The 15,045-nt window shown below is 43.4% G+C and overlaps 1 protein-coding gene across 1 annotated transcript in view; it reads left to right on the top strand.

The window, feature by feature from the left end:
• LOC110523381 (laminin subunit gamma-3) overlaps nt 1–12,135 on the top strand; it is a 204,510-nt gene extending 192,375 nt beyond the window's left edge. Inside the window, exons 25-28 of the mRNA XM_036977011.1 lie at nt 5,056–5,258; nt 5,454–5,594; nt 9,652–9,751; nt 10,476–12,135. Coding sequence (XP_036832906.1) covers nt 5,056–5,258; nt 5,454–5,594; nt 9,652–9,751; nt 10,476–10,738 — 707 coding nt within the window. The 3' untranslated portion in view covers nt 10,739–12,135. The remainder of the gene's footprint in view (nt 1–5,055; nt 5,259–5,453; nt 5,595–9,651; nt 9,752–10,475) is intronic.
• Nucleotides 12,136–15,045: the final 2,910 nt, after the last annotated feature.

Raw genomic sequence — 15,045 nt, 5'->3', positions numbered from 1 at the left:
TCTCTTCCGGCTTTCACCCCCAGTCTAACGGTCAAGCAGAACGGGCCAATCAGACTATTGGTCGCATCTTACGCAGTCTTTCTTTTCGCAACCCTGCGTCTTGGTCAGAACAGCTCCCCTGGGCAGAATACGCCCACAACTCGCTTCCTTCGTCTGCGACCGGGCTATCTCCTTTTCAGAGTAGCCTCGGGTACCAGCCTCCGCTGTTCTCATCTCAGTTCGCCGAGTCCAGCGTCCCCTCCGCTCAGGCTTTTGTCCAACGTTGCGAGCGCACCTGGAAGAGGGTCAGGTCTGCACTTTGCCGTTATAGGACGCAGACTGTGAGGGCTGCTAATAAGCGTAGAACTAAGAGTCCTAGATATTGTCGCGGTCAGAGAGTTTGGCTCTCCACTCAGAACCTTCCCCTTAAGACGGCTTCTCGCAAGTTGACCCCGCGGTTCATTGGTCCGTTCCGTATTTCTCGGGTCATTAATCCTGTCGCAGTTCGACTTCTTCTTCCGCGATACCTTCGTCGCGTCCACCCGGTCTTCCATGTCTCCTGCATCAAGCCCGTCCTTCGCGCCCCCGCTCGTCTTCCCCCCCCCCCCCCCCCCATCCTTGTCGAGGGCGCACCCATCTACAGGGTCCGTAGAATTTTGGACATGCGTCCTCGGGGCCGTGGTCACCAGTACCTCGTAGATTGGGAGGGGTACGGTCCTGAGGAGAGGAGTTGGGTTCCCTCTCGGGACGTGCTGGACCGTGCGCTGATCGAGGATTTCCTCCGTTGCCGCCAGGTTTCCTCCTCGAGTGCGCCAGGAGGCGCTCGGTGAGTGGGGGGGTACTGTCATGTACTGTCATGTTGTGTCTTGTCTCTGTCCTTTCCCTTCACCCTGTCTCCCTCTGCTGGTCGTTGTTAGGTTACCTTTTCTCCCCCGCTTTCCCCCAGCTGTTCCTTGTCTCCTCTTGACTACCTCGTCACCCCTTCTCCCACCTGTTCCCCTTTTCCCTCTGATTAGTCCCCTATATCTCTCTCTGTTTTTGTTCCTGTCCTTGTCGGATTCTTGTTTGTTGTGTTTCATGCCTGAACCAGACTGTCGTCATGTTTGCTGTAACCTTGTCTTGTCCTGTCGGAATCTGCCGGTCCGTCTGAGCCTACCTATGTTTGGTAATTAAAGAAGCTCTGTTTAAGTTAATTCGCTTTTGGGTCCTCATTCACTCACCGTAACAGTATTAATAAATATGTGTTGTATATAAACAGTGAAACTAAAATGCATTTTACGGTAGTAGAAATATTAGGATGAGCTATGTTGAGAATACAGTATTAAAATACACAGTACAAAACCCCATAGCAAAATGGATGGAATTGCAGGAAATTAGCCTCATCATCCCAGACTCACTCCAATTTGCATATCGCCACAACAGGTCCATAGATGACGCAATATCAATTTCTCTCCACACTACCTTCACCCACCTAGGCACAGTTGAAGTCGGAAGTTTACATACACCTGAGCCAAATACATTTAAACTCAGTTTTTCACAATTCCTGACATTTAATCTTAGTAAAAAAATACATGTTTTAGGTCCGTTAGGATCAGCACTTTATTTTAAGAATGTGAAATGTCAGAATAATACTAGAGAATTATTTATTTCAGCTTTTATTTATTTTATCACATTCCTAGTGGGTCAGAAGTTTACATACACTCAATTAGTATTTGGTAGCTTTGCCTTTAAAATTGTTTAACTTGGGTCAAACATTTTGGGTAGCCTTCCACAAGCTTCCCACAATAAGTTGGGTGAATTTTGGACCATTCCTCCTGACAGAGCTGGTGTAACTGAATCAGGTTTGTAGGCCTCCTTGCTCGCACACACTTTTTCAGTTCTGACCACAAATATTCTATAGGATTGAGGTCAGGGATTTGTGATGGCCACCCCAATACCTTGACTTTGTTGTCCTTAAGCCATTTTGCCACAACTTTGGAAGTATGCTTGAGGTCATTGTCCATTTGGAATACCCATTTGCTTCAATATATCCACACAATTTGATTTTTTCATGATGCCATCTAGTTTGTGAAGTGCACCAGTCCCTTCTGCAGCAAAGCACCGCCACAACATGATGCTGCCACCCCCGTGCTTCACGGTTGGGATGGTGTTCTTCGGCTTGCAAGCCTCCCCCTTTTTCCTTCTAACATAACGATGGTCATTATGACCAAACAGTTCTATTTTTGTTTCATCAGACCAGAGGACATTTCTCCAAAAAGTACGACCTTTGTCCCCATGTGCAGTTGCAAACCGTAGTCTGGCTTTTTTAATGAAGGTTTTGGAGCAGTGGCTTCTTCCTTGCTGAGCGGCCTTTCAGGTTATGTCGATATAGGACTCGTTTTACTGTGGATATAGAAACCTTTGTACCTGTTTCCTCCAGCATCTTCACAAGGTCCTTTGCTGTTGTTCTGGGATTGATTTTCACTTTTCACACCAAAGTACGTTCATCTCTAGGGGACAGAACACGTCTCCTTCCTGAGCGATATAACGGCTGAGTGGTCGCATGGTGTTTATACTTGCGTACTATTGTTTGTGCAGATGAATGTGGTACCTTTGGAAATTGCTCCCAAGGATGAACCAGACTTGTTGAGATTTTTTTTCTGAGGTCTTGGCTGATTTCTTTTGATTTTCCTATGATGTCAAGCAAAGAGGCAGTGAGTTTGAAGGTAGGCCTTGAAATACATCCACAGGTACACCTCCAATTGACTCAAATTATGTCAATTAGCCTATCAGAAGCTTCTATAGCCATGACATCATATTCTTCAATTTTCCAAGCTGTTTAAAGGCAACTTAGTGTATGTAAACTTCTGACCCACTGGAATTGTGATACAGTGAATTATAAGTGAAATAATCTGTCTGTAAATAATTGTTGGAAAAATTACTTGTGTCATGCAGAAAGTAGATGTCCTAACCGACTTGCCAAAACTATAGTTTGCTAACAAGACATTTGTGTAGTGTTTGAAAAACAAGTTTTAATGACTCCAACCTAAGTGTATGTAAACTTCCGACTTCAACTGTACATGTAAGAGGAATACCTACGTGAGAATGCTGTTTATTGACTACAGCCCAGCATTCAACACCATTGTCCCCTCCAAGCTCGTCACCAAGCTTAGGATGCTGGGACTGAACACCTCCCTCTGCAACTGGATCCTGGACTTCTTGACTGGACGACCCCAGGTGGTGAGGATAGGCAACATCACCTCAGCCCCGCTGAACCTAAACACAGGGACCCCACAGGGGTGTGTGCTTTGTCCCCTCCTGTACTCCCTGTTCCCCCACAACTGCCATGCAGGACTCTAACACCATCATCAAGTTTGCTGACGACACGACGATGGTAGGCCTGATCACCGGCGACGACGAGACAGCCTGCAGGGAGGAGGTCAGTGGCCAGGCAGTGTGGTGCCGGAACAACAACCTCTCCCTCAACTTCAATAAGACCAAGGAGCTGATCGTGTACTCCAAGAAAAAGGGGGGCGAGCATGCCCCCATCCATATCAATGGGGCTGCAGTGGAGCGGGCGAAGAGATTCAAGTTCCTCTGTGTCCAAATCAATAAGGACTTAAAATGGTCCACACACATGCGTACAGTTGTGAAGAAGGTACGGCAGTGCCTCTTCTTCTTTAGGAGGTTGAAAAGATTTGGCATGGGCCTTCAGATCCTCAAAAAGTACAGCTGTACCATTGAGAGCATATTGCCTGGCTGCATCACTGCTTGGTATGGCAATAGCACCGCCCTCGATCACATGGGGCTACAGAGGTTGGTGCGGACAGCCCAGTGCATCACTGGGGCCAAGCTCCTTGCCATCCAGGGCAGTGTGAAAGGAAGGCCTGGAAAATTGTTGAAGACTCCAGCCACCCAAGCCATAGACTGTTCTTTCTGCATCAGCATGATAAGCGGTACCGGTGCATCAAGTCTGACACCAACAGGCTCCTGGACAGCTTCTATCCCCAAGTCATAAGACTGCTATATAGCTGTCTAAATTGACCGTTGTATTTTATTAACATTTTTGCACTTTCTATGCACACTCACAGGGCCCTACGCACTCATGCACATCCTCTCACATACAATCATCATAAATGCTTTTGCTACTTTGTTTATCATATATCCTGATGCCTAGGCACGTTACCCCTATACATACATGTATCTACCAGTGGAGGCTCCTTAGGTGAGGAAGGGGAGGACCATCCTCTCCAGTGAATTTAATAAAAATAAGAATATTTAAACATTAAAAAGTATACTTTTTTAGATAAAACTATACTAAATATATTCACGTCACAAAATAATTTATTAAAACACATTGTTTTGCTATGTAGGTCTACAGTAGCCTCAACACCACTCAGTAAGGTAGCACTGTGGTGAAGCCAGAGGACAGCTAGTTTCTGATACATTGACTTCAATACGAAATCTAGGAGGCACAGGGTTCTCACCCCCTTCCATAGACAACTTCCGGAGGACATCCTCCAACCTATCAGAGCTCTTGCAGCATGAACTGACATATTGTCCACCCAATCAAAGGATCAGATCATTAATCTAGTACTGAAAGCATAAGCTACAGCTAGCTAGCGCTGCAGTGCATAAAATGTGGTCAGTAGTTGACTCAAAGAGAGAGAAAGACAATAGTTGAACAGTTTTAAACAAAAAATTAAGGAGGAGGGAGCGAGAGAGAGAGAGAGAGAGAGAGAGAGAGAGAGAGAGTTGAAAGTGTAGCAGACTTGAGGGTTGGCCCTCTTGGTCAGATGGGCTAGACTTTGTCTTCTCCCATGGGAGACCTGGTTTCTTATCCTGCCAATTACATTCATGTGAAACTTCACACGTGTCGTGACATTTGTTCACGTGATGTTTGTCACAGGTTTTTTTGTAAGGGAAGGAATAGAATTGAATGGAACTTGAACTCATATTTTCTCATTACTTTGTTACTTGTACATGGATTGTGAAATAGAATAGGATAGAATAAAAAACTTTTTGTCAGTTGCTATCACACTTCTTTAACCATGTCAGTGGCCAACCTGCCTTGCCCGTGTCCATCCCCCACCCTAGACATGCAGAGAGAGTGGCCTCGAAGGCAGGTCCAGACCAAGGCTGCTCTGAAGAAGGAGACGTTGCTGAGGGAGAAGGTTTTAGAAGACATCAATAAGAAGGTGAACCAGACAGAGAGAGTCCTGAGGCCTGCCCTGGATAACGCTACCCTCTCCAACGCTACTGCAGGACAGGCAGAACACACTGCACACTCCCTGTCTAAAGTGGGTATGGCGAGGGGTGTGTGTGTGTGTGTGTGTGTGTGTGTGTGTGTGTGTGTGTGTGTGTGTGTGTGTGTGTGTGCATGCGTGCGTGCGTGCGTGTGTGTGTGTTTAAATTCCATTCACATAAGTCACATCACACCCCTATGAATCCTGTATCCTTCATATTAATTTGTCTGTGTTTTTCTCTGAACACAGGAGGCCAAGGCCACCCTGACCAAGGCCAAGCATGCAAGGACAGCGTCTGCCCAGCTCAGCTCCTCTGTGGACACAGCCATGCAGCAGCTGGCTGAGCTGGAGAACCACACTGCCCAGGCACAAGCTCAACTCAACGCAAAGGTAACCACAACACAACCAATAATCAACCACACTGCCCAGGCACAAGCCCAACTCAACGTATAGGTAACCACAGCACAACCAATAATTTACCAAACTGCCCAGGTACAAGCCCAACTCAACTCATATGTAACCACTACACAACCAATAATCTGGGACCTGAAAGAGTATTTAATACAATACTATATCCAATCACTTAGGGTTGAATCCTAGCTTGAGATTTGCATGGGCAAATTTTCACACAAATATACAACTGACATTGCTCCATGAATCCTTGAAAGTAAGCATTTGTAAGCATTTCATGGTATTCTGTGCAAGTGACAAATACACTTTGATCTATAAGTTACGAAGAGTTACACATGCGGATCTGAAGGTGGATTCAGCCCCCACATTGTATGCTATAATGTTGCCGTCTATCTACAGTGCCTTGCGAAAGTATTCGGCCCCCTTGAACTTTGCTACCTTTTGCCACATTTCAGGCTTCAAACATAAAGATATAAAACTGTATTTTTTTGTGAAGAATCAACAACAAGTGGGACACAATCATGAAGTGGAACGACATTTATTGGATATTTCAAACTTTTTTAACAAATCAAAAACTGAAAAATTGGGCGTGCAAAATTATTCAGCCCCTTTACTTTCAGTGCAGTAAACTCTCTCCAGAAGTTCAGTGAGGATCTCTGAATGATCCAATGTTGACCTAAATGACTAATGATGATAAATACAATCCACCTGTGTGTAATCAAGTCTCCGTATAAATGCACCTGCACTGTGATAGTCTCAGAGGTCCGTTAAAAGCGCAGAGAGCATCATGAAGAACAAGGAACACACCAGGCAGGTCCGAGATACTGTTGTGAAGAAGTTTAAAGCCGGATTTGGATACAAAAAGATTTCCCAAGCTTTAAACATCCCAAGGAGCACTGTGCAAGCGATAATATTGAAATGGAAGGAGTATCAGACCACTGCAAATCTACCAAGACCTGGCCGTCCTTCTAAACTTTCAGCTCATACAAGGAGAAGACTGATCAGAGATGCAGCCAAGAGGCCCATGATCACTCTGGATGAACTGCAGAGATCTACAGCTGAGGTGGGAGACTCTGTCCATAGGACAACAATCAGTTGTATATTGCACAAATCTGGCCTTTATGGAAGAGTGGCAAGAAGAAAGCCATTTCTTAAAGATATCCATAAAAAGTGTCATTTAAAGTTTGCCACAAGCCACCTGGGAGACACACCAAACATGTGGAAGAAGGTGCTCTGGTCAGATAAAATCAAAATTGAACTTTTTGGCAACAATGCAAAACGTTATGTTTGGCGTAAAAGCAACACAGCTGAACACACCATCCCCACTGTCAAACATGGTGGTGGCAGCATCATGGTTTGGGCCTGCTTTTCTTCAGCAGGGACAGGGAAGATGGTTCAAATTGATGGGAAGATGGATGGAGACAAATACAGGACCATTCTGGAAGAAAACCTGATGGAGTCTGCAAAAGACCTGAGACTGGGAAGGAGATTTGTCTTCCAACAAGACAATGATCCAAAACATAAAGCAAAATCTACAATGGAATGGTTAAAAAATAAACATATCCAGGTGTTAGAATGGCCAAGTCAAAGTCAAGTCAAACCTGAATCCAATCGAGAATCTGTGGAAAGAACTGAAAACTGCTGTTCACAAATGCTCTCCATCCAACCTCACTGAGCTCGAGCTGTTTTGCAAGGAGGAATGGGAAAAAATGTCAGTCTCTCGATGTGCAAAACTGATAGAGACATACCTCAAGCGACTTACAGCTGTAATCGCAGCAAAAGGTGGCGCTTCAAAGTATTAACTTAAGGGGGCTGAATAATTTTGCACGCCCAATTTTTCAGTTTTTGATTTGTTAAAAAAGTTTGAAATATCCAATAAATGTCGTTCCACTTCATGATTGTGTCCCACTTGTTGTTGATTCTTCACACAAAAATACAGTTTTATATCTTTATGTTTGAAGCCTGAAATGTGGCAAAAGGTCGCAAAGTTCAAGGGGGCCGAATACTTTCGCAAGGCACTGTATCTCTCTATATGCAGTACCCGCCAAAGATTTGGACACACCTACTCATTCTAGGGTTTTTCTTTATTTGTACTATTTTCTACATTGTACAATAATAGTGAAAACATCAAAACAATGAAATAACACATATGGAATCATATAGTGACCCCAAAATATTTCAAATTCTTCAAAGTAGCCACCCTTTGCCTTGATGACAGATTTGCATACTCTTGGCATTCTCTGAACCAGCTTCACCTGGAATGCTTTCCAAACAGTCTTGGAGTTCCCACATATGCTGGGCACTTGTTGGCTGCTTTTCCTTCACCCTGGGGGTTCAACTCATCCTAAACCACCTCAATTGGATTGAGGTCGGGTGATTGTAGAGGCCAGGTCATCTTATGCAGCACTCCATCACTCTCCTTCTTGGTCAAATAGCCCTTACACAGCCTGGAGGTGTGTTGGGTCATTGTCCTGTTGAAAAACTAATGATAGTCCCACTAAGCGCAAACCAGATGGGATGGCGCATCACTGCAGAATGCTGTGGTAGCCATGCTGGTTAAATGTGAATTCTAAACAAATCACTGACAGTGTCACCAGCAAAGCACCATCACACCTCCTCCTCCTCCATGCTTCATAGTGGGAACCACACATGCAGAGATCATCCGTTCACCTACTCTGCGTCTCACAAAGACACGGTGGTTGGAACCAAAAATCTCAAATTTGGACTCATCAGACCAAATGACAGATTTCCACCAGTCTAATGTCCATTGCTTGTGTTTCTTGGCCCAAGCAAGTCTCTTATTCTTATTGGTGTCCTTTAGTAGTGGTTTCTTTGCAGCAATTCGACCATGAAGGCCTGATTCACGCAGTCTCATCTGAACAGTTGATGTTGAGATGTGTCTGCTACTTGAACTCTGTAAAACATTTATTTGGCCTGCAATATGAGGTGCAGTTAACTCTAATGAACTTATCCACTGCAGCAGAGGAAACTCTGGGTTTTCCTTTCCTGTGGCGGTCCTCATGAGAGCCAGTTTCATCATGGCGCTTGATGGTTTTTGCAACTGCACTTGAAGAAGTTCTTAAAATCTTCCATATTGACTGACCTTCATGTCTTAAAGTAATGATAGACTGTCGTTTCTCTTTGCTTATTTGAGCTGTTCTTGCCATAAGATGGACTTGGTCTTTTACCAAATAGGGCTGTCTTCTATATACCACCCCTACCTTGTCAAAACACAACACATTGGCTCAAACGCATTAAGAAGCAAAGAAATTCCACAAATGAACTTTTAACAAGGCACACATGTTCATTGAAATGCATTCCAGGTGACTACCTCATGAAGCTGGTTGAGAGAATGCCAAGAGTGTGTAAAGCTGTCATCAAGGCAAAGGGTGTCTACTTTGAAGAATCTCAAATACAAAATATATTTTGATTTGTTAAACACTTTTTTGGTTACTACATGATTCCATATGTGTTATTTCATAGTTTTGATGTCTTCACTATTTTTATACAATGTAGAAATAGTAAAAATAAAGAAAAACCCTGATATGAGTAGGTGTATCCAAACTTTTAACTGCTCTGTATATGTACAGTACATATGTGTAAGGTTCTGTATTTATTTTCTTAGTCAACCTTGTGTTCTGTTTCGTTGTGTTCTTGAACGTAGCCCTGTTTCTTTGTGTTCTTGAACGTAGCCCTGTCTTTCCTTTTTGTTCACTGATTTCACCTGTGTTAGTTACTCACCTGGTCTCATCAGCTCCTTATTTAGCTCAGTTCATTCTGTTTGTGACTTTGTGAGGTATTGTTTGTTTTGACTCTACTAAGCCTTTTCCTCGCTCTTTTGTGAGAACCAGTTATAGCCTTCTGTTCTAGTTTTGATTCACCTGCCTGTTTGCCTACCTGTGTATTGCCTGCGACCACGATTCCTGCCTTCTGCGAAATAAACACCTGCTGCGCTCTGTGCGTGAGTCTACACCTTTTTCTCCCTGAGTATTCTTTACAATATGTCCCTGTCTATTTGTCCCTCTGTGATCTCCAGCCTGTAGAGTCTCTGACCAGTGTGAAGGGGGACATCCAGGCAGCTAAGTTTCAGCTGGAGGCCTATTCACTCACACTCACCCAGCTCATCAGTAACATGGGTAAGTTCAAATCTGATGTTTACTGGGCTGTCCCAAATGACACCCTACTCCCTAAATAGTGCACTACTTTTAGCTGGGGCACATGGGGAATAGGGTACAAATTTGGACACACACTAAATTTCATGCAATAACAAATCCAACATGTCAGCTCAACCAGAAGCATCTAAGCCTACATGTTACTGCCCTCCTCACTACTGATCACTCACACCTGACTTCCATCAGATCAGTGATGCTATGTCAGAATGGTCGTTAGTAAATGGGTCCAGATGGATTTCTCAGCTGAAGGAAGAATGTTGTTGACGCACCTCTCTAGGAATTCAGATATCCTGTTTACTAGTAGAATTAGCAAACCAGATACTGTTACAAATGTTTTATTGAAACAGTTGTATTGATTTAATGCATAAACCAGGTGGCTAAATGGTTTCCCACAGTTCCTGTGTCCCTGTTAATGAGTCAGTGGTGATGTGGGCACCATCCTGATGGAGAAACGTCCACTCATAACGCTGGCCAACCCCATCGTTGGGTGGGCACAACAGGGTAGCACATAGACCTCAGTGACCACACAAGACCAGAGCCTTGCTGATGGCAAGAGTTAAATACTAGGCCTGTTCAACACTCCTAGTTCTAAAGTACAAATTCATCCCTCCGTCTACTTTTTCACAATAACTGTAATCCTGATAGACTGTACAATGTAGTATCTCAAATACTGTTTTCTGTCTTTCAGATGGGAGCATGGTGCTGGAGCAGTTTGACTGTATCCTGAGTGAGACGGTGGTGCGGTTGGGTGTTCTGCGTGGCTGCGTGGAGAGCCTTGCCCTGAACGTGAAGATCCAGACCCTATGGTCAGCTGCCCAGGACCAGAAGAGCCAACTGACCCACCTGGAACAGGACCTGCAGGAGATAAGACAGGAGCGAGACAGTTTGAAGGACATCGCCCTGCACCTGCCCCAGACTTGCCCCCAGGCCTCGGGGATAGAGGGACACTAGGACTGTGCACCAGGAGGACACTAAAGTCGTATTCCATTCATTTTACTCCCTCCCTGAAGTGCGCACACTCGTTCACTCAACCTCAATGATTTAGTAGAGGGTCTACCATGTTTCTTACAGCAGGAAAATTGGAATTAGACATAAGAAGTTCAGATGGTGGGTAGGTCTCAGATATTTGAATGCTTTAGGGGAGATGTAGTCTGTCCCAAATGGCACCCTATAGTGCATTACTTTTGACTAGTGCCTGTAGAGCTTTGGTCAAAAGTAGTGCACTATGTAGGGAATGTGGTTCCATTTGGGACACACACAGAAGTGTAGGCGGCATCCTCCTCAGTTTATTGATGTTAGTGGACAATACTGTGGTTGTGCATCCCCATCTACTGCAGTGCGGTCACACAGTTCTACCACTTTGTCTCTATATTTTTCAAACTCTCCACTATACTTTTCTGGCCTGGCTGATACCACTTCAATACTACTGTCCAGTCATAGGTAGTTTTCCTTGCCCTCTTTGAACTTCTACCATCATCATGCTCTTTCCGTTAGTTCTACCCCCTCACTCCTTTTTGGCTTTACTTATCTTTCCGTAGCTCATCCCGCTCCCGACTCCACATTACCCCTGCCCTGTCGCCATAGCAGTGATCATTCTCATTTCATTTCCCCCTGTAATATTTCCAACCTCTGCAGTGTAATTAATCAGTGAATAAGTCCGCTATAGCTGCCTGTTCAACAGCCCAGTGTGTCCTGTCAAGTTTAAAATAATGCTGATTGTCCACTAAGGGGGTAGGTGTGTCTGAACTACAGTGCCTCTCCAATGTGACACCTTCATTTACACTTGAGCAATTTTCATCAGCCTTCCATAATTAACAATTAGTCAATTTGCCCTCCATAGGGTTCAACTGCACGCATAGTCATTCATTTTGGGATTCTACATGTGCCTCTCTCTTTCCCTCTGTCTCTTTTCTCTCTGAGCAAATGATCTGTCAAATGGAAAATAACAAAAACAATCAACCTGTTGGCTTTCTCCATGCGGGTAACAATGGCTGGAACACTTACTGAATTATAGAAATCTATCGCTAGAAATGGGACCTTTCTATTTCAGACAGAACTTTGTCAGACCAGGAATAGGATATGATTGGTTTTAGATGATAGCCCGGTAAACAAAGTAGAAAACAAGGCCTGGAAATGTAATGATGTATTCCCTCTGCATGTGTGCTCGCACCCAAAATCGTGTGATTTTGTTGATGGTGCTGTTGATTATTATTGGAGAAACTAGCACAGCTATTGATGGCAGCCATCAATAAGACTATAAAGCACACTAAATATATACTGGATCAAATACTGATGATGAAAAGCAATGATAAAGTGTCTAATATCAATAAATTGTATTACATTCATAACTTCAGTCTTATGGACTATATTTCTGTTAAATGTTGGATCCGTTGATATCAAACTGACAAACATCCCTGCAGTTCTTTAAATTACCACACGGTGGTGATCAAGAGTCACTGGCGTTCCTTACAAACCAGAGAACATCACTTGGTGTGAGTTAGTTGACCCACTATGGTGGAATCATAGGACTCTGGGACCTCTGCACTACTTTATATATCTGTACTGCACAAAGCACAAACCCCCACACTACTTTATACTGTATATCTGTACTGTATATTACACAACCTTCATACTAACACTCACAGGATTGCCCTTCCGGGAACATCTTTAAGGTATGTCCTGTACATAAGTGGATGCTAACACAGGCACCCCAATTTTGATCTTTTTCCCACTAATTGGTCTTTGACCAATCACATCAGCTCTTTTTTGAAAACAAATTGGATGGCTAGAGTGACATAATAGTTTATAAGGGGAGGGGGGGGGGGGGGTAGGTGCCGATTTAAAGGTTTTATAAGTTACAGACATATGTTGTTTGTATTTATAAATCATTAGTAACCTGTTACTGAGCAGGCCTACATGACTGCATGGGTTTATACATTTAATAGAATGTCAATCGTGACGTTTTGGGTACACAAGTCATATGAAGACTGTGGTCGCGTTCCCCTGCTCAGACCTGGTATGCATCAATCAATGGTTGTTTGCCACATCATCGATTGTGCAGTCGGGCATCAGATTGCTATAACACATTGGCTGATGCTTAAAATGCCTAGCCAGGTGTAACATAACTTTAGACCGTCCCCTCGCCCATACCCGGGCGCGAACCAGGGACTCTCTGCACACATCAACAACAGTCACCCACGAAGCATCGTTACCCATCGCGCCACAAAAGCCGCGGCCCTTGCAGAGCAAGGGAAACTACTACTTCAAGGTCTCAGAGCAAGTGACGTCACCGATTGAAACGCTATTTAGAGCGCACCGCTAACTAAGCTAGCCGTTTCACATCCGTTACACAGGCGTTGTAAGATCTGTCAGTCGTCAGCAACGCCTGGGCAGAGAAACGCACACAAATTTACACAAGCAGCCTAATTCTGATATTTTTCCACTAATTGGTCTTGTGACCAATCAGATCAACCCCTTTGCCAATAATTGGGGAAAAGATCAGGATTGGGCTGCAACATAGACAGGGTGATGTGACAATCTGTGAATGTGAACGATTTAAGGCTACAGCCCAGTTAGCCCCGAGGTAGCCTGGCATGCTAGACATTATAATGTGGCTGCATTTACACAGGCTGCCCAATTCTGTTTTATTTTCTTCACTTATTGGTCTTCTGACCAATCAGATCTGCTCTTTTGCCAATAATTGGACAACGATCAGAATTGGGCTGCCTGTATAACACAGCCTAAATTCTTGTTGAAGAATCATGTTTGTTTAGGTAAGATACCTAAAGGGCTGGGGTGAGACTATGGCCTACTAATGCTGACTTTACTGTAAGCTACTTTATTGAGGGAAAATGTACTTGCTAAGACTGTCATATGTGGTTGTCTCACCCAGCTATCTAAATTGAAAGGATATAAGGGCATCTGCCAAATTACTAAAATGTAATGTGTATATATGTCACAAACCTAGATATAATAATGTACACACTGATCAGATGGTCACAGGAGTCAGATTAATGAACTGTTTTTTTTCTTCTCCAGATTGTCACAGAGTTCCTGCATGCCTACACAAAACAACACATTCATGTCTGTCAGAGTCACTGCTTGAGGGTCGCCAGTGTAGTCACTCTACCACACCAAACATATAATTAAAAAGCTAGAGTCTAATGCTCTGAGAGCCCCTGGCACATATCTAGGGAGGCACAGGGGGTTTTAGATAATGCTGATCTTAATGACCTCCACACAGTCGATGGACACTATATAATGTGGGTACTGAGTCCTGACAACCTATGCAGGAAATTCGCTTCCCAAATTAAATGAAATAACATTTTTGAAAAACGTATTAAAATGATGACCTGTCTTTTACAATATGGAATTGTTTTTTCAGCAGTCCCACCACTTCAGTTAGATATGCGTTTCAGTATCACTAGGGAAATGTAGCCTTACTAATTTCATAGACAGAGCTCTAGATGCAAGGACTGAAAATCCCTGATATGGACCTTTTCTTTTAACTAGGCAAGTCAGTTAAGAACAAATTCTTATTTGCAATGACAGCCTAGGAACAGTGGGTTAACTGCCTGTAGAATGACAGACTTATACCTTGTCAGCTCAGGGACTTGATCTTGCAACTTTTCAATTACTAATCCAATGCTCTAACCACTAGGCTACCTGCCCCCCCCCCCAAACTGATCAATGGTAGATCTGCATTACAACACGTTTGACATTGAAATGTATTTTGGTATACAGCTGATATATGGGGCAAGTGAAATGTAACTCTTCAATAAATTCATAGACAGCGCTCTAGATGCAAGGACTGACAGTCCATGACATCTTGTCATGATAGTTATACTAGAAGCGATACTGTAGGCTACATTGTTTACATTCCTATTTGTAAACAATAATCAAATGTATTCATTAAAGCAAACGTAAGCACATGAAGTATTTATTTGTTAGATTCTTCAAGAATCAAGGAATAAATATCAAGAATGGAATTTACCATTGAACAGACCGATTTCTTAGAAATTGTTCAAATGCAGTACTAACTTGAAGGGGTGTCCACATACCTTTATACATAGTGTATATAAAAACACACCAATAAATGTATACAGAGTCAAATAAAGACAATGAAGAGCAATATCATTTGTTTGAGAAAAACTGACTTGAAAACTTACACGTCCACAATGAGGCCTAGGTCTACCTTTTTAGGGATTTTGTTTCAAATCTTTTTTAAATATATTTTATAAGAGATTGTGTACCTTGCA

Source organism: Oncorhynchus mykiss, chromosome 5 (genome assembly GCF_013265735.2).
Source record: "Oncorhynchus mykiss isolate Arlee chromosome 5, USDA_OmykA_1.1, whole genome shotgun sequence".
NCBI lineage: Eukaryota > Metazoa > Chordata > Actinopteri > Salmoniformes > Salmonidae > Oncorhynchus > Oncorhynchus mykiss.
The sequence above is the reverse complement of the archived record's forward strand: the minus strand, read 5'-3'. Positions and strand labels throughout refer to the sequence as shown.